This window comes from Lepisma saccharinum, chromosome 3, assembly GCF_977018435.1.
Source record: "Lepisma saccharinum chromosome 3, izLepSacc3.1, whole genome shotgun sequence".
Classification (NCBI taxonomy): Eukaryota; Metazoa; Arthropoda; class Insecta; order Zygentoma; family Lepismatidae; genus Lepisma; species Lepisma saccharinum.
In genome coordinates, this window is record NC_139231.1 from 25,650,368 (window position 1) to 25,670,465 (window position 20,098).

Below are 20,098 nucleotides of genomic sequence, written 5' to 3' on the forward strand. Positions count from 1 at the left end.
CTGTACATGAATGTATAATACAGTTTTCTCAAAATTCAATTGCACAAATGAAATGACACATTTTGATGAGGTCGCTAATGCTAGATGTGACATATATGTCACATGGAGCATTTTCAACTTTTGGAACCTATGTGGGGGCTCCCCACTGAAGTTCAAATTCCATTAAAAAAAAAAAAGTTTTTAATTTTCTTCTTCTTCTTCTACTTGATAAAGGAATGTTGGCTTTTTTATAAAACTTATAGCCTTATCTGTACTGAACAAAATTAGCTAAAATTTGTAACTTTAGCATTCGTAGTTTCAAATATATAAATTTTTATTTAACACTTTGTAGAATTTTAAGTTTCCCACTGAAAACACATGTAGAATTTTAAGTTTCCCACTGAAAACACACCTGGTGTTAGCACTTATGCACAGAAAATAATATACCGTATATATTACACACATTGTAGTTTGTGAGTGACTGCATTAACAACTATAGAAATTGTTTTCTTAAGTGTAGTACATTTGTAAATAGTGTAAGAAACCAATGTCTACACACAAACCTTAAACAACAAACTGAAATTTTCAAATCCACATGTGTTCTTCTGTAATGATTAGGACAGGAATAAAAGTTGCATGTGGGTTAAACTAATTAAATTAATACAAAAGGTTAAAAATGTAAAACCCTGTCATCACCAGGAAATTGTGTCTGGCTGGTGTGCCTGAAACTGGCATCTTGCTGATAGTCAACTGTCAGACACAATTTCCTGGTATCAACAGGGTTTTAAGGTTTTAGCCTTTTTTAACCATTTACCTATTTTGACCCACATGTAACTTTTATTTCTTTCCCAATCTCTGATGAAGAACACACGTGGGTTTTAAAATTTTAAGATTGTTATTTAAGGTTGTGTATAGACATTAGTCTTTACACTATTTATAAAGTTCAAGCTTTGTTATATAGTACTTGTGTATTGAATTTAAGAGCAATGGTAGATCTAGTTTATATAATAGGAAATCACAAGAAATATAGAAATTTTGTGTAGTAAAAGTAGTACACATACTCACACACACACGTGTACGTAGTATTTCTTGCTGCTGTTGTTAATGCTTTGAGAATAATGTACTACTGTAATTAGAATTGCTCCATTATTTTTTTCCCATCATTATTTGTATTTGGTGCTTTGTATGTATAGTTGAAGTAGTTCTATATTTACTGTGCACTGCATGCTTCATATTTTTACTTTACTTTGAATGATGTAGTTTTGATAGGAAACATTCTATCTTCAAACCCTAGAAAATGCTATGCATCTGTCATCTCCCAGTTAAGAAAATTTGCACAAGCATCCACGACTTCACGTGCCTGCTTCATTTTCCATGATGAACACCATACTAATACCTCCACCTATCTCTAAATTGAACCAAACATCTCCAAAATTTCTGCTTTCAGCACTGACCACTATATATATATACACACACACACACACACAGACACATATGAGACACAAAAATATTCATGTTTTCTTTCTAATATTTCTAAATTGTAATCAATTATGTAAGTAGAGATACTTAAGTATAGACTCCAAGATAATGAACCAAAATACATATTAACGTGAGAAAGAAAACTTAAATTATAATTTTCATTTAATTATTAATTTGAATAAGAACTACAAATAAAATTACTGCAGTAATAGCAGGTAAAGTTTCCCATACATGTTGCACCATGCATGAAGGCACATTTAGGGGATGTGGAGGGCTCTGCACATTCTCAATCTGATCATTTTGGAGGTGATGTGATCAGCACCATGCTCCGGCTACCATTATACCCCCAGGTACCCATTTATTTGAGGCTGGGTGAAACCCAGAGCCACTCTGTGCAGGGACAAAGCTGGAAAAATTCCGACCTTAGATCATCTACCCTGGTAATCTCATCCAAGTCTCTTTCATGGCAGTCAGACACCCTACTGACTACACCACTGCTTAGCTGGAAAAAAGAAGTAGTACAAACAACAATATGACAAAAATCAGCAAGCAACATACATATGACTATGATATAGTGGTATAAAAGTTTGATAATGTAATTTAACTTTTGGAGGGCGCATCAGGAATTGATGCAGCATATTAAAATAATGACAAATGTTCCTATAAATAAATAAACTCTGGAATTCATGTCAAGGGAGTTAACAATTAAAAGAATTTACAGTCCAAAAAGATACAAATTGAAAAGAAAATATAAAGAAAAGTTTTCAGTATGTGAAATATTCAAATGAAATATGTTTATAACTGCCACATGCTTGTAGTACAGCATAAGACTCAGTTTGTAAGCTATTGTTTGCCTAGTAGAGTAGAGTATTTAGTAGGTGACCAACATTCTTGATATTATTTTCATTTCTTTTTTTTCACTTGAACAATATTTTTTTTTTTTTTGCACTTTTCAATTTGGGGTGACTTCCATCAAATAACAGTATGAGAATATTTTTTTTATACTATGAAATTATTATTATTTTGGTATAATGAAATTGGAAGTTAGTATTTCTTAACTTTTAAATATTTTTCATCCATAAAATGTATTATGTATGATTTTTTACTAACCAGCATACTTTTTGCTTTTTAGATGGTTTCTTTGTAATCAAGACGTCCTAGGTAAAATTCCTGGTGGAGGCACATTGCACAATAGGTTAAGTCCTGGTTAGCCTCTCTGAGCAGAAAGTGAACTTGAAACAAATTTTGACAAACTTTATTTGGCTTCTTAGATGATTTGAAGACTTAAGGAATGATATTTGGAAAATCTGGTTCATATAATTGAGCATGTTAAGAAAAAAAAGTGTAACCTTCAATGTTATTTTCCTTGTCTATTCCATTAGTGAGCAGCGTTAGTGACTTGTCCCCACCAGCCACCCCGATGATGAACAGAAGCAGAATTGAAGAAGCAGGAGCAGGCGAGGATGATGTGGAACCAGAAAAGGAGAAGACTAAAAAGAGTAAATCTGGCAAGGAGTCCACAGCTGATTTATATAGGTAGGTGTTATTTATGGCATCACCATTCGTAATTAGCAACGAATCTTGCAGTTTGTCATGTATTGGGCTGCAATTATTAAAATACAACTGTGCCATTTTGATCCTTATAAACATTATGTAAAATTTTAAGGTTTTCTTGAATATTTTAAACAAAAGAGATGGACTATTCAATACTTTCAGATTATTAGACATTGGAAAATTTTCTTTAAATTTTGGCTAAATTAAGTCCAAACTTCCATAATACAGCTCAATGTAAATATTGCACTGAAGGATACATATTTAATCTGGTGGAAATTTATGTATTTTCAAAAGGCTTTGCTTCCATGACAAGTAGTGAATCTCATGTAAAATGTATATCTTCCAATTTGGCATACACAGGAGACGTACTATGTAGAAATTTCAGCAAAATATGCAGGCTCGACCAGGACCCAAACCAGAGAATACGGTGCTATTTCTGTACCAACTGAGCTACTGAGCCAGATGGCTTTACCTGATTTTCCACTGCTGCTGTTTTACCTGCGTGCCTGTCTCTGCCAGTGGTACCACAATGGGTTCTCTTGCCTTTGAAACACTAATGACATCTACAGTGCCTAGTTTTTACCAATGTAGAGATGAAAATTAAGGTACTATTTGACACACACAGGAGTTAGTTAAATGCATGTGGAAAATAGAACTGTAGTGATCAAATCTTGCCAGTTCTTCCCCATCATGTTTGGGAAGGAGAAGGAAAGCACACCAATATCTCTCTAAATCTTCCTTCAAAATCATAACAGAATCTGCTAACATCAATTTGACAACAGTGCACTTGTACTCTCTTAGCGTAGAAGTCCCGTCCTGACCATCTTCCAAGCTTATGGGTTCTGTATACCTTAAAGCATTAAAAGAAAATGGGAATGGACCAATATGAAATTTTGACTGATACTGATAAAGTACCAATATAAAATTTACCGATATCGATAACCAGTGCTCGAAAAATATTCTTCGGAGCCAGGTGCCAGCTCTGAAAATCAGGCACCAGGAAAAAAAAATCAATGGCTAATGAAAATGCCACAATATTACAGCAAGACATCACAGTCGCCAGGCTGAAATTTTCAGTCACCATGGCGACCAGGATTTTTCGAGCCCTGTTGAAAACCAATATTCTACCAATCTATTATAAAATTACAAATGGTTCATTGACCTCCTTAATAAATGTATGTTACCAGATGAACCATGCTTTTGCAATGCAAAAGAAGCTGCATGTTTAGACATTTTCTTTAAAAAAGTACAGAATGGAGATTTTATGTTCCATAAAAATTAAACAAAATGGTACAATATTGCAATAAATTGTATGATATTTGTATTTATGGATACAATATACGTATATCGGCCAATACTGATAGAGTACCGATTAATCTGCCTCATCCCTTAAAGGAATATATTTGAGGACGAGTGGTGGCCTACTTAAATATTATTTATTTATTTATTTATTCCTTGTTTTGGATGGCGAAGTTAAGGCACAAGCCTTTTCTTCCACTTAACCATCTCTACATTACATTTTATAAATTGATTTTTATAGCTAACTGTATGTTAAATATATAAAAAACTAAATATTTTATATATGTTAAATATATAAAAAACTAAATATTTAAGATACCAAGAAATGAAATCTATAAAAACTAAGAACATTGAGATACAAAAAAAAAAAAACACAAGAAAAAATAAAAGAGAAAGACGCAAAAAACAAAAAATAAAGACAAAAATACATACACACTAAGTAAAAAAAATACACGTAAAACATAAACACACACGCAACAAACATAGTCAAATTACAGAAAAAGTCGCTGGGTGTTGGTCCTACAAGTTTACACGAAGGTTTAATTTTATTTCCCTGTTTTCAGTTCTGGTAAGTTGACTCCAGAAGATGATTTGTTAATTTTGATTTGAATTGGAGAAGAGAAGAAGAGTTTCTTATGTCGTTGGGGAGGTCGTTCCACGCTCTGGTAGCAGTGACCGTTAAGGAGTTTCCATAAAACGTTGTCTTGTGGGAGGGAATGGCCAGCAGAGAGTTGTCTCTCGAACGGGTGGCAAAGGTGTGTGCTGAACTTAGGGGTTGAAATCGAGAAAGTAGGTAGGACGGCTCTCGTGAGTTTACTATTTTGTAGAGCACTGTAAGAGCGTGAAAGCGGCGGCGAGTGGAAAGGTCGAACCAGCCTAGGTCCTTGAAAGCCGGGGTCAGGTGGTCAAAAAATTTGATATTATAAATGTAGCGCACACATGCATTTTGTATTCGCTGTAGACGTCTTGCTAGTTCACCGTTGAGGTCAATATATGTTAAGTCACAGTAGTCTATATAAGACAGAACTAAGGACTCCACGAGTGTTTTTTTTTACTTCTTGTGGTAAATATTTTTAAGGCGGTACAGCGAGTGTAATGCTCCGTAGGATTTTTTACATATGGCCTTCACATGGTCACTCCAAGTGAGGTTTTCGTCCACGACGACTCCCAGGTCTTTGACCGAAAGCGACAACGAAATGGGGTTTCCTTCGACAAGAATGTCAGGGATGGAGGACTTCTCTGTTGTGGAAATGAGCTGACGTGAGCCAATTAAAATACATTTCGTTTTCTCAGCATTTACTCGCAGACCGTTTGCCTGAGACCACTTGCAGACATTCATAATATCATCGTTTAGGGCTTTGATGGCCATATTGATGCTTGTTTTAGGGAACGACAAATAACATTGGACGTCATCAGCGTACAGATGGTAATTTGTCGATTGAAAGTTTCCAGATATATCATTTACGTACATGGAGAACAGCAGCGGAGACAGGACGCTACCTTGGGGTACACCGCAATTCGTCGGCAGCCACGACGACTTATTGTCAGAAATGAATGTGCGTTGCTGTCTGGCTGCTAAATATGAGCGAGCCCAGTCAACAGCGGGTTGGGAAAAGTTGAAATAAAATGACAATTTCGCCAGAAGGATATCGTGGTCTACGGTTTGGAAGGCTTTGCTGTAATCGAGGAGAACTAGCATTGTCAAATATCTCTTATCCATCGCCGACCTTACATCATCCACCACTTTAATGAGCGCTGTGCTGGTGCTGTGATGTGGGCTGAAACCGGACTGGAAGGGGTTTAACAATTTTTTCGATTGCACATAGTTAAAAATTTGCTCGTGAACGATGTTTTCAAATACTTTTGACAAAGTTGGGAGAATACTGATCGGTCGAAAATCTTCAGCTCTTACTGGGTTGGTGATTTTAGCCAGGGGGCGTATGTGAGCGAGTTTCCAAATGCTTGGGAATGTGCCAGTGTACAGGGATGTGTTGAAAATATCTGCAATTGCGGGTGAGATGTAGGTAGCGATATACTTTAACATGTTAATAGAAATTTCGTCCGCTCCGGTTGCATTGGATTTGATTTTATTAATTGTAGTTTGGACCTTTTCATGCGTTATAAAAGAGAAATCGAAACTATTGTTGTTGTTGCTTTTATGAACACTTATGGAGTCGATTGTACGTTTCTTAATTTCAGGATTTATACCTGATACGTTTTGGAAGTGGCCATTTAGTTCTTCTGTGGAGATGCCAACAATTTCATTACTATCATATTTTTTCCCAACGCCGAACATTTTAAGTTTATTCCACAGCGATTTCGGCTGCGATCTGTAGTTTAATAGTTGTCCCGCAAAGCAAAACTTTCTCTTTCGTATTTCCTGGGTGCACCGATTCCGAAGAATGCGGTATTCTTCGAAATAATCGTGTACTGATTCCAGGTTTGCTTTGAGTGTGGACTTATACCGCCTGTAAGCTGCATCCCTACGGGACATCAGCTGCAGAATCTCGGGGGTGATCCACGGGCTGGGAGGTCTCGAAACTCTCTTTCTTTTCACGGGCGCGTGCTTGTTGTAAATATGAAGGATGAGGGAGTTTAAGAGATTCACTTTCTCGTCAACTGTTTGAAAAGAGGACACGAGGTGCCATGGCATGTTTCCTGCTTCAATATTCAGGGCTCGAATATCAAGCCGTTTAAAATCTCTGAAGGAGATTACTTTTGGTTTATATTTATATGTTTTCAGAGAATAGGAAAGAAAAATAAGATCGTGCTTCGATATGCCTGGGACTGGAAATTGTCCGAAATTTAGAATTTTTAGTGGGTTGGTTGTTAATATATGGTCAATAAGCGTTTCGCTTTGATGGGAACGATGTGTGGCTTTTAACGAACAGGCTGATAGGTTGAGAGACGATATGGTGTCTTTGTAATTTCGTACTTCCGGTTTGGAGGTCAAGAGGTCGAAATTTACGTCACCAAGGATAATACAATTTTCGTATATCGGTAAAAAATTAGATATTTCTTTTTCGAAATTTTCAAAATCAGTTTTCGGGGGTCGATACACTCCGCTGAGGAGGATTTTTTGGTTGTTTACATTTAGCTCAAGGATCAAATATTCCGAACTACTCGAGTATTCTCCTTGCGAACGAGAGAGGATTTTAACGGGAATGTTTTCTTTTACATATATTGCACAGCCTCCGCCTCTTTTGTTTATCCTGTCGCAACGATAAAGCCTGTATCCCTGCATGCTGACCAGGTGATCTGGGATCGATGAAACGAGCCAGCTCTCCGACACTAGAATTGCATCACAAGAAATATAACTTGGTTTTCAAAGCTCTTGGAAAACAAGTAAGAGTATATTCATGATGACACATTCTGCATATTATTACCGTAATGTGTGTTTTATAGAAGAAATAACCTTTCCCTTTATTATTACTTAGATTGTAATGTCTTATTATTATTATTTTATTCAGAGGGCCTGGAGGGAGTGAACTTCCTAAGGAGGTGGTTAACAATCTGACACAATTCCAAAAGAAGCAAAAGAAAGGGACGATAGACGTTTGGTGGCTTTACGATGATGGAGGTGAGTGAGTCATGCTAAAGAATTTAATTCTTCATACAAGTGCCATTCCACATAACGTTATTGACCCTCACCATTTCAGATTTTTATGAAGTATTGTGTACTAGAAAATGCTATCTATAAAACTCTTTTATTTTATTTTTATTTTTCAGATTTCAAAGCACATTTCCAAAAACTTAATTTTTGTGTAAGAAGGTTGAAGATTGTTATAATTTTGGAATAGGTAACATAAGACAATTCATTATTGGCTTCTTGAAAAAGTAATTGAAAGGAATTGGAGGCAAAGAATGTTTGAAATGTTCAAGTTTAGAACAACCCATACAAGTGTTAAATGTTCAAATTCAAATAATACAAAAATGCCCTTAGTGAGAGGCTTAGAAATGATATGGGAGTAATAAGTGATCAAGACCTTCTTGGTTCAACTGCAGACAGACAGCATATATTAGCTGATATAAGCATGGTTAATGACTGATGTTAAAGCAACAAACCAATAACACTGTATTCCACCCTTAGACCCCTCCTTCATTTGGAGCTAGAAAGTCTAGCTCTGTTCTTTCATTGCATGGACTGTAACTTACCTTGATTTTCTGGAATAGTTGTTATAGTACTAATGTATAATTGTGTCAGCCTTGAAAGAAAAATAATTATATATTTAATATTTCTTTCAATATACTTTGTTTCAAGATAAGCATTAACTGAAAGTTTTCTCCGAACATCTAATTGTATTTTACTGAACACTATTGTGGAATTGTGTCTCTGCAGGTTTGACTTTACTCCTACCCTACATAATAAGCACAAGACGCAACTGGGCTGGCTGTAAGCTACGTGTGTTTGCACTGGCCAACAAGAAGGATGAACTGGACACAGAGCAAAGAAGGTAAGGAGACATAACTGTTTTAAATATTTACTCAAGTAGTTTATATTATTTATTAATGTGATATTCAAGAGGCAACTGGAGATGGAATAAATTAATTAATTAATTAATTAATCCATGACACATGTGCTATGCTTAGGTATTACTTGCATTACTGTAATGTACAAATTAAATAAGTGTCAATTTGTAAACCTAGCTATTTGAAGTCCCTGGCACAACAGTCCTTTGGAAAATCATATTTGTTTTTCAAAAGGAGGGGAAATTTTGAAAACAACTTTGCCGATGCAGGACAAAAGACCAGTGCAATCTTAATGAAATTTTATTCTTTGTTTTGAATTTATTTTTTAATTATTTTAAACAACAGCAAAGAAATTGATTTTTTTTTGTACATCCATATGTTTCTTGTAACATAGGGCAATGCACAGGGGATACTTTACCTTTTTTATGCACCATATCCTAGCATTAACGTAGCCATATTTTTATTTGCAATGAAATTATTAGTGATACCAGCACTAATTTGCTAATGATAGTAAGCAAAGACTTAATTTAGCATTCTCTGTGATGAATATAAATGTCTATCAATAGTGATATTTGTATTTTATGTTAACATTATTTTTATAATAGTTTGCCAAGATGATGCTAGATAGTGTATGGAAGGAATTGAGAGCTTCTTCACTCAAGCGAATGACACTCAAACAGGCAAAACGAGTGTTGTATGCTCGAAATCCCCCTGTAGTACACACATAACCATTTTTCTGTGGTGGGCCCTCAAATATGGATCATAAATTGAAACTTATGTGAACATAGTCATCATCTCCATGCTAAAATGTGGTTTAATCTACAATGGAGTGGACAGATTAATGGAAACACACTGCTAAGGGAAGGGTAATTTGTTCCGAGTTTGCAACATTGCATTGCGATAGGGCATTTGTTATCACCATGTTTGCCCATTGCATGTAGTGCCTGAATCAGTGCAGTACAAACTTTCATGTGCAACGCTTCGAAGATAAAGCTCTAAAATGGGAGACATATTGGATTATTAAAGAGCGCAGATTGCTGGAGCGTGTTTAGCTGGTGCATGAGTAACGAAGACTGCCACTTTATTTGGTGCAGCAAGGGTCATATAGTGTCGAAGGTTATGGCGGCATACATAAATTGCGGCAAGGCAACATCAGCAAAGAGACGAAAACCTACCCAATGTGACAGGGATCGCCGAGCATTAAAGAGGATTGTCACAAAGAACTAGAACTACAATGGCAAAAGTGACAGCAGAACTCAATGAACATCTGGAAGATCCTGTTTCCACGAAAGCAGTCCGACAGGAGCGTCATAAACTCAACATTTAAGGCTGTCAATCCTAAATGTCTGATTAACGTCGCCAATGCCAGTGCATGAAAAAAGTGGATCTGTGGTGACTCAAAAAAGGTCATATGGTCAGATGCAGGCACGTAGTCAGGGGGAGGGCTGCACCGATATATCTGCAGCAACTGCACGATGTGGTTCTTGAAGAATTGTACAATATTCCAATGGAGACTATTCAGGGCTTGTACAACTCGGTTCCACGATGAATCCAGGCTGTTCTAAAGGTTCCACATAAATGAAGTTAATACCCAGTGCAAGGTTCAGGTCTCTATTTGTACAAGAGTTATGTACATTCAAAATCTCAGTTGTGTGACTTTTTGGACACACTGTATAATATATTGCAGGGCTTGAAAAATCCCGGTCGCCAGGTCGCCATGGCGACTAAAAATTTCAGCCTGGCGACTATGATCTTACACTGTAATATGTACAAAATTTTGATGATTCAAGTTCAAATTGCAGTACACAGTAAGTTAGCAAATGAATTTTTTTTTTTTAATCAAAGTTGTGAACATTCCAGATAGTCAGTAATAATTTCTTACTCTTTCTTACTCTTTGTCCCCGAACACCCCATTTCCTGTTTTCTCTAATGATTTAGCGATGTTTTGAATACCGTGATGCTCAGCTTCTTATACAGAGTGTTTCAAAAGTCACACAACCCAAACTTTGAAAATGTATATCATGAAAACCATAAGAGATATTTATACCGGGTTTTCTGCATTATAAAGTCTCATCCACGGAGATATTTTTCAATGCTTAAAATTATCAGTTTACTCCATATTGAAAATTTAGATAAATTAATAACTGGCGGAAGGCAGCGTTAAAATTTTTCCAGAAATGCACCTTTAAAAGATAAATGCGTAAGAAATTATCGAAGAGTCATAATTAGATGTCTGATGACTGATGCCATGTCAATATGTCATTTGTGATCAATATTGGTCATGTGCAACATTTAATGGATTTTTTATTGGCAGTTTTATGGGTTGAGTGAAAAAATGCCATTTTTGGGACACACATGGCAATGCTAGCAGGTCGAATATTGTCAACAGACGCACGCCACATGTGCCTAATTATTGGCTATACATTTACGTGAAAAATCATAAACCAAGATTTTGTGCCGAAATTGGACTCTTGAGAGAATCCTAGTCTGCCTCTGGTAACACTGAATTCTCTTCACTCACTTTCGACGCTACCATGCCTGTTTTTTAATTGATTCAGCATGGCGTATTCTTTGGAGCAGCGTGTGTTCATTGCTGAAGAGTATTTTACTACTCATTCTTACACTCATGTGCAAGAGCTTTTGCAAGAAAAATCCTCTGCTTCTGCTGTACCTCACAAAGCAACTGTTTTACGACTAGTCAAACACCAACAAATGATCCCACAAATTGTTAAGAGTTGGTATTATTATTGAAGTTAGGCACACACAGAAGATGCACTACGTAGAAATATTCAGCGAAAAATGCAGGCTTGACCAGGACTCGAACCTGGGTCTCTGGCATACCGTACGATTTCTCTAACCACTGAGCATTTTTCGCTGAAAATTTCTACGTAGTACATTTCCTGTGTGTGCCTGATCTTCAATAATTAACATCTCTACGCTGGGAAGAACCAGGGAACGTCGAAGTCTACTGTATTTCAAAGGCAACAGATCCCGTTGCGGTAGCACTGGCAGAGAAGATTCCACACAGGTAAAACAGCGACAGTAAAAAATCAGGCGAGGCCAGGCTGGCTCAGTAGCTCAGTGGTTAGAGCAATGGCACGGTATATTAGAGATCCGTGTTTGAGTCCTGGTCGAACCTGCATTTTTCGCTGAAAATTTCTACGTTGGTATATATTGTTGAAAATCAATTCTCAGATGTTCAACAAATTAACAATATTTTTTAAAATAATGTAATTGCTTTTATTTGGATACATACTAACATAAATTTATTAACCCAGTGATAGTGTACATGATTAGTTTAGTGCAGAAAACCTGGTGTAAATACCTCTTACGGTTTTCATGATATACATTTTCAAAGTTTGGGTTGTGCGACTTTTGAAACACTTTGTAGTATGCACAATTGCTAGTAGGTAAGTTTCCTGGCGCCTAGCTTTGAAGAAAATTTTTCGAGCACTGATATATTGTATACAGTTTTGAAATCAAATTTGATATTTAATTCCCCATTTGAACACTGAAATGCAATTCAAAGTGCTAATTTGTAACTTCAAATTGCTGTTTTTGTCCTAAAATTTTGATCTTTTTATTTCCCATAAATATGTGTTTTCAGCTACAGTATTGAGAAATCTGAGAAAGTTCTAACTTGTTTTTTGCAGCATGGCAAGTCTATTGTCAAAGTTCCGTATTGATTACTCCGACCTTCAAATAATTCCTGACATCACCAAGAAACCCAGAGCTACCACAAAAGCATTCTTTGATAGCTTAATTGAGGATTTTAAGCACATAGATGTTATAGAAGAGGAAAAGGAGTCTGACAGTGAGAGTGGTATGATATTTTATCTCTTTGTGGTATATTGCAACTATACTTTACAGGTAGTCTATACAGTATACGAAGGATGAGCAGACTATAATGCAATTTAAAATTTAAATTGCAAGTCCTCAGCGCTCAACTGGTTTCCATAATATTATATAACTTACATTGCAAGAATTAAAAGAGGTCAACTTATCTTCCTTAAACTATTATTTCATCTCAAAGAATCCGATACACTCATTTGCGATTTTTAACACAACACGGCTCGGGTACCCTTTTCTACACCCTCGATTTTTCGCACATTTCAAATATTCTCGTTACAAAAATTAGTTCTTCATAATAAACGATGTTTCTAAATAGCACGGAAAGTAATTTTTTAGATCTACGTGCTACGAAACTTACGTTTTTTATGAAATTGAAATTCCTTGCATAACGTCAAAAAGGTTTTTCACAAGTTTATGATGGCGAATGATGCATTCATGTCACAGGCGCAAGTCTGAAGATTTCGGATCATCGATTTATGTCATAGGCGCATGTCTGATTTTTTTCTTTTTCTTCTTATGATTGACTTGTGCAATAGGAACATTTGCGATTGCGATATGTTCTTTGTGTGATATATTGGCGGATTGGACATTTCAGACATTTGATTTCATTTATGCGACTTAAGAAATTGGAAATAATATTTTTTTTTTTGGCAACTGCATGCCGTATAGGGGAGGGTTGTTTTTTCTAAATGACTTGTGAGATGGGATAATTTGAGACTTCTAATTTTTATGATGGGAAGGGAGTGGAGGTTGGTATTCTGTGGAAAAGGACAACAAGGACTTTCAACGTAGGAGTTACTTCTTGTTTGGGCTTACAAATTGAACTTCGACCCACAATTCAATACCTGGCCTTGGTAAAAAGAAGTAAGTTACCTTCTTTGGTTTAATTTTAGCCTTCATTTTTTGTATCTTCATGTGTCAATGCGGAAAACAGTGAGAAATAGTGTTGGGGGCAGGTGACTTCGGCCAATTTCTAACATGCCTTTAAAAGGGACTCTATAGATACAGGCGGGGCCGCGGTAGCGGTAGGGGGCAGTAAGTCAATTACCCCAGGGGCGGAGCCCGGAACCGGTGAGAAATTTTGACTCAACAATTTCAAACAACAAAATCGCAACTTTAAACGGCTGTACAGTCGTAAATACTTCTTTCCGCGCTCCAATGTTTTTTTTATTCACAAATAGGATCACATAACCTTCATAATGAAAAAAAAATAATTCAAAATTCGAGGGTGTAGAATAGGGTACCCGACCCCACAACACATTTAAGTCAATCTTCTTACATATAACCAAACTGAATCGAAATCAACAACTTAAAACAAATATCGACATTGATACAGCATTCTTAATCTGAATGGTTCCCCTGTTAATTTTATAAACTTGTACACAATAGAAATAAAGTAAACGTTAGTTATTTGTGAATGTAGAAGACAGTCACTATATGAAATGTTATTTTCATGTGTATGAAGACCAGACATACAGACATCTTATAGAACTATCTTGTAATATCTTATGATTTGGCGCACTATCAGAGATTGTCTATGTAGAAATTTAAATGAAAAATGTAGCTCAACCAGAAATCGAATCAGGTCTATGGCATACCGTGTCATTGCTCTACCAGCTGAGCTACTGAGCCAGCTTTGGTTTCGCCTGATTTTCTGTGTTACCTGTGTGTAGTTGTATCTGTCAGTGGCAGGGCAATGATCTGATGTCACGAAAACAGCATGATTTTCTTGTTTAATGTTTCAAAAATATCCTCATAGACGAAGTTAATACCCAGTGTAAGAATCATGTCTGTATCTCGCTTTTTGTACAAAAGTTATGTACATTCAGAAAAACTAAATATGCTGACCAAGGCAGTAATTTATTTTATTATAAAACATAAACTAACGTAACGTTTCAACCTTCTAGCAAGGTCTTCTTCAGACTCTGTATCAAGTACAAAAGATTTGACTTTTGTACTTGATACAGAGTCTGAAGAAGACCTTGCTAGAAGGTTGAAACGTTACGTTAGTTTATGTTTTATAATAAAATAAATTACTGCCTTGGTCAGCATATTTAGTTTTTCATAATCATGGAAACAAGGCTTAATGGAGTTATAAATGTACATTCAGTCTCGGTTGCTTGACTTTTTGGACATCCTGTATATATTCTATCCATCCACCAAAGGTTAAACATGAATCTATCTGGAAGATCAGGGGAAGTAGTTCAAGATACTGCTTAAATTGTTGAAATTGTGTACATTATTCAAATCTGTTATTGATAAATGTGTCCGTAACGCATTCTTAATCTAACTATTGATGTTTTTCATGCTTTAGCAGCCAAAATATTTTTACTTTAAAAGTTAGTTAACTCTTTCTGTTATTTTAAGTACATATGATTTTGTGCATCTGTTATGGTACTGTCATAAATCGGTGTTCTTATATCTGTTTTACATGCATTTCAGTTTTGGTTACTGAAGCTGAGCTCTTAGCAATGAAGGACAAAACTAATCGCCATTTGAGACTCCGAGAGATTTTGTTGGAACATTCCAAGGACTCCACACTTGTTGTGATGTGAGTATTGAAACATATTTCAAAAGTTTAATTCTAAATATTCAAGACTCAATAGCCAATACCACTTTAAACCGATGTCCATACTTGAAAACTGTTGCAATAGACGGTAGTTAAGAATATTTATAATATTAATATGAAAGTTTTCCACTGGTGGTACTCTGCCAGAGTTTAGCTTCAAAATATTCGTAATTTCGCACAAGATAATGATTTAATCAGAAAATCCATTTCTTCCTACAATATTATTGCAAAAATGAAGAACATTCTGCATAATTTTCAGGATATTTAGACTGCAAAGGTGTCGCCGGGCATTTTTGCATACTTTGCGAGATGTCGGGACTCTGGAAGAGTATTGGCCAGTATCAGTGATTAAATTCAAACCGATATTTTCTGATACTAATACCACTGATATGACCCAATACTGATACATCAGAATAGGTATTGGTTCAACTCCAAAATTTGACACTAAAACCATTTTTGTAATGAAACGTAAAGATTGTTACACACCATTGATATGCTGAAAATAGCAGCAAACAAAATGCAGTGGAATCCTGATTTATGTTCCCGGATTTTACATTTTTCCACATTATTTGAACTGACCTTTATTTTGGCATCTTGTTGTTTATATCAGTAGTGTTTTGTCAGTTAAATAGAAGATACTCACGAAATGTACTGTGTGCGACAATTAATAAGTATACCTACCCCACATACAGCCCACGAAACATTAGCTCTTTCGTGTGACACTTCCGGGCAGAGTAATATCTTGTTTTGGTGATTTGCCATGGCCGGCCAGGTTCCCCGATTTGACCGCTCCAGATTATTTCCTTTGGGGATATTTGAAGTCATTGGTTTATGTGAATAAGCCAGAGACGTTACAGCAACTAAAGGACAATATTCAGCATGAAATTGAAAACATTTCCCCACAGATTCTTTCCAACACCACCAACGCAATAAAAAGAGCCCAAATTTGCATCAATTCGAATGGTGGTCATTTATTGGATGTTATCTTAAAAAATTGAGGACATAAAACTTACAAGTATCAATAAAAGTTTAACACATAAAACCCTACTTTGTTTAATTTAAAACCAAAGCTATAGGCTAAGAAAATCAGGTGATGACTTTTGCGTCACCTTGTACATTTTACCACATTTTAAGTTTGTTCAGCTTGATCCCCTGAAAAATGTAAAATCGAGGTTCCACTGTAATTTTGAGATTTTTCTGGCAACTTTCTTTACTTTATGCTTATTGTCAAACAAATCTATTGTTTATTAATTATCATAGTGTGTCTTGTGACCATTCAGGATACTGCACTTTTTTTTTCAGACCTCTAAAATCCACCTAGGGTCATCCCCTCATTAAAACTGCTCTGGAAGAACATAATTATACAAAGTTAAAAATGTTATTATTTTTACTTCCAGGACTCTACCAATGCCTAGGAAAGGGGCAGTCTCTGCTGCCCTCTATATGGCATGGCTGGAAACACTGACAAAGGATATGCCACCTTTTATGTTAGTGCGAGGAAACCAGACGTCAGTACTTACATTCTATTCATAATTCCTGCCTACGGACTTCGCACACGGTGAGAAATGTCCAGTGTGTGGTTGTGTTTGACTGTATGAGTTCGAGTATATTGTGCCAGTGTTCAGAGAGGTGGATCGAATATATTGGTTTTTGCGTGAAGATGCTCTTTTAAAATGAATGCAAGGAAGTGTGTTTGCTGTATGGCATATTTGCTTATTTTTAGCCATATGTAGTAAAATAAAAAAAAAAAACATGTTCCTAAGGGTAATAATGATTTAAGAAAAGACATTCATATGTACATAGTTAGCATTTCATTTTCAGTATTTGCAATAATTTGTCTTCCTAGAATAGTGTATTTCAGAATGAATGGATATGAGAATAACACTTTCATCAAACAATTGATCATAAATGTATGCGTAATACAAAAGTATATTTTAGTAATTTGAAGTGAACTGATACCATCCATTTTGTACTGATTGCCCAGTAATGTTTTTTTCTTAGTGTTTGTTCTCACTTATGTGTCTTGTAAGAAGTTACACAATTTAATGTTGAAGGTCACAGTACTACAATAACGAATGTGTAGAAAAATATACATATCAAAAAAAACACTCTTCTTGCATAATGGTTAGTACAATAAAGTAGTTGCCAGTGTTCAAAATATATTATTATTTTAAATGTTTTAATATAGCAAATAAGACTAGATTTGTAAAAAAAAAAAAAGAAGTTGTTTTCAGTTTGATATCGAGCTTATAAAATGTATTTTCAGAAAGCTTTTGTGATCTGTATAATGTTAATATTTTTATCAGTTTTTTGTAGTTATTATTGTAACAATATGTTATATTGTTTAGAATTAATGCAACTACATGCATTGAGTAGTTATTGAAGTAGGATCCAGTGATAAAAGAAGTATACTGAATTATTTGTGACTGCAAGCTTTGAGAATTTGTTACTTGTGGGGACCAAAACTTCTGGTATGTAAAATGGATACAGTATTATTTGAAAGAATATTTATAATAATATGAATAAAGAAAACATGAACAAAAATGTCAGTATAGTTTGTTTCATTCAACCTGTAACAGAGTGAGTATTGTATTTGGAAATGCCTTATTCAATGGCATATTTAAAAGAGATGGAACCACAGTAGGTTTGTCTGACTGCCATGAAGGGGACTTGAGTTTGATTCTCAGGTTGAATGATCTCCAATGGGAATTTTTGTGACACTCCTTGATTCTCAGGTTGGGTGATCTCCATTGGGAATTTTTGTGACACTGCTTGATTCTCAGGTTGGATGTTCCCCAATGGGAATTTTTGTGACTGTTTGATTCTCAGGTTAGGTGATCTCCAATTGGAATTTTTGTGACACTGCTTGATTCTCAGGTTGGGTGATCTCCAATGGGAATTTTTGTGACACTGCTTGAATCTCAAGTTGGGTGATCTCCAATGGGATTTTTGTGACTGCTCGTTTCTCAGGTTGGATGATCTCCAATGGGAATTTTTGTGACACTGCTTAAATCTCAAGTTGGGTGACACCGAATGGGATTTTTGTGACTGCTCGTTTCTCAGGTTGGATGATCTCCAATGGGAATTTTTGTGACACTGCTTAGAGTCTCAGGTTGGGTGATCTCCAATGGGAATTTTCGTGAGACTGCTTGTTTCTCAGGTTGGATGATCTTCAATGGGAATTCTTGTGACACTGCTTGATTCTCAAGTTGGGTGATCTCCAATGGGAATTATTGTGACACTGCTTGTTTCTCAGGTTGGGTGATCTCCAATGGGATTTTTGTGACATTGCTTGATTCTCAGGTTGGGTGATCTCCAATGGGAATTTTTGTGACTGCTTGATTCTCAGGTTGGGTGATCTCCAATGGGATTTTTGTGACAGTGCTTGATTCTCAGGTTGGGTGGTCTCCAATGGGAATTTTTGTGACACTGCTTGTTTCTCAGGTTGGATGATCTCCAATGGGATTTTTGTGACACTGCTTGATTCTCAAGTTGGGTGATCTCCAATGGGAATTATTGTGACACTGCTTGTATCTCAGGTTAGGTGATCTCCAATGGGAATTTTGTGACACTGCTTGATTCTCAGGTTCGGTGACCTCCAATGGGAATTTTTGTGACTGCTTGATTCTCAGGTTGGGTGATCTTCAATGGGATTTTTGTGACACTGCTTGTTTGTCAGGTTGGGTGATCTCCAATGGGATTTTTGTGACAGTGCTTGATTCTCAGGTTGGGTGATCTCCAATGGGATTTTTGTGACAGTGCTTGATTCTCAGGTTGGGTGATCTCCAATGGGAATTTTTGTGACACTGCTTGTTTCTCAAGTTGGGTGATCTCCAATGGGAATTTTTGTGACTGCTTGTTTCTCAGGTTGGGTGATCTTCACTGGGATTTTTGTGACACTGCTTGTTTCTCAGGTTGGGTGATCTCCAGTGGGATTTTTGTGACAGTGCTTGATTCTCAGGTTGGGTGATCTCCAATGTGAATTTTTGTGACACTGCTTGTTTCTCAGGTTGGGTGATCTCCAATGGTAATTTTTGTGACACTGCTTGTTTCTCAGGTTGGGTGATCTCCAATGGGAATTTTTGTGACTGCTTGATTCTCAGGTTGGGTGATCTTCAATGGGATTTTTGTGACACTGCTTGTTTCTCAGGTTGGGTGATCTCCAATGGGATTTTTGTGACAGTGCTTGATTCTCAGGTTGGGTGATCTCCAATGGGAATTTTTGTGACACTGCTTGTTTCTCAGGTTGGGTGATCTCCAATGATAATTTTGTGACACTGCTTGATTCTCAGGTTGGGTGATCTCCAATGGGAATTTTTGTGACACTGCTTGTTTCTCAGGTTGGGTGATCTCCAATGGGATTTTTGTGACACTGTTTGATTCTCAGGTTGGGTGATCTCCAATGGGAATTTTTGTGACTGCTTGATTCTCAGGTTGGGTGATCACCAGTGGGATTTTTGTGACACTGCTTGATTCTCAGGTTGGGTGATCTTCAATGGGATTTTTGTGACACTGCTTGAATCTCAGGTTGGGTGATCTCCAATGGGATTTTTGTGACAGTGCTTGATTCTCAGGTTGGGTGATCTCCAATGGGAATTTTTGTGACTGCTGGTTTCTCAGGTTGGGTGATCTCCAATGGGATTTTTGTGACAGTGCTTGATTCTCAGGTTGGGTGATCTCCAATGGGAATTTTTGTGACTGCTTGATTCTCAGGTTGGGTGTTCTCTAGTAGGAATTTTTTTGACACTGCTCCTGTACGAAACAGCTTTGAATAATTAATTGATTCATTTGGCTTATTTTACATTGCTTTTTTGCCACTTTTGCAGGTTGTCTACATTTTCGTGAAAACAAAATTCCCTGACTTTCCAGACCAAGTCATTACATGAATTTACACAT

General features: G+C 36.3%; 1 protein-coding gene across 2 annotated transcripts in view; it reads left to right on the forward strand.

Annotated features, from left to right (window-relative positions):
• Positions 1 to 17,656, forward strand: part of Ncc69 (sodium chloride cotransporter 69) — a 196,174-nt gene extending 178,518 nt beyond the window's left edge. For both annotated transcript variants that reach the window (XM_083118359.1, XM_083118358.1), the window contains exons 14-19: positions 2,841 to 2,994; positions 7,782 to 7,891; positions 8,651 to 8,765; positions 12,435 to 12,604; positions 15,076 to 15,184; positions 16,600 to 17,656. In XM_083118359.1, coding sequence (XP_082974485.1) covers positions 2,841 to 2,994; positions 7,782 to 7,891; positions 8,651 to 8,765; positions 12,435 to 12,604; positions 15,076 to 15,184; positions 16,600 to 16,735 — 794 coding nt within the window. In that variant the 3' untranslated portion in view covers positions 16,736 to 17,656. The remainder of the gene's footprint in view (positions 1 to 2,840; positions 2,995 to 7,781; positions 7,892 to 8,650; positions 8,766 to 12,434; positions 12,605 to 15,075; positions 15,185 to 16,599) is intronic.
• Positions 17,657 to 20,098: the final 2,442 nt, after the last annotated feature.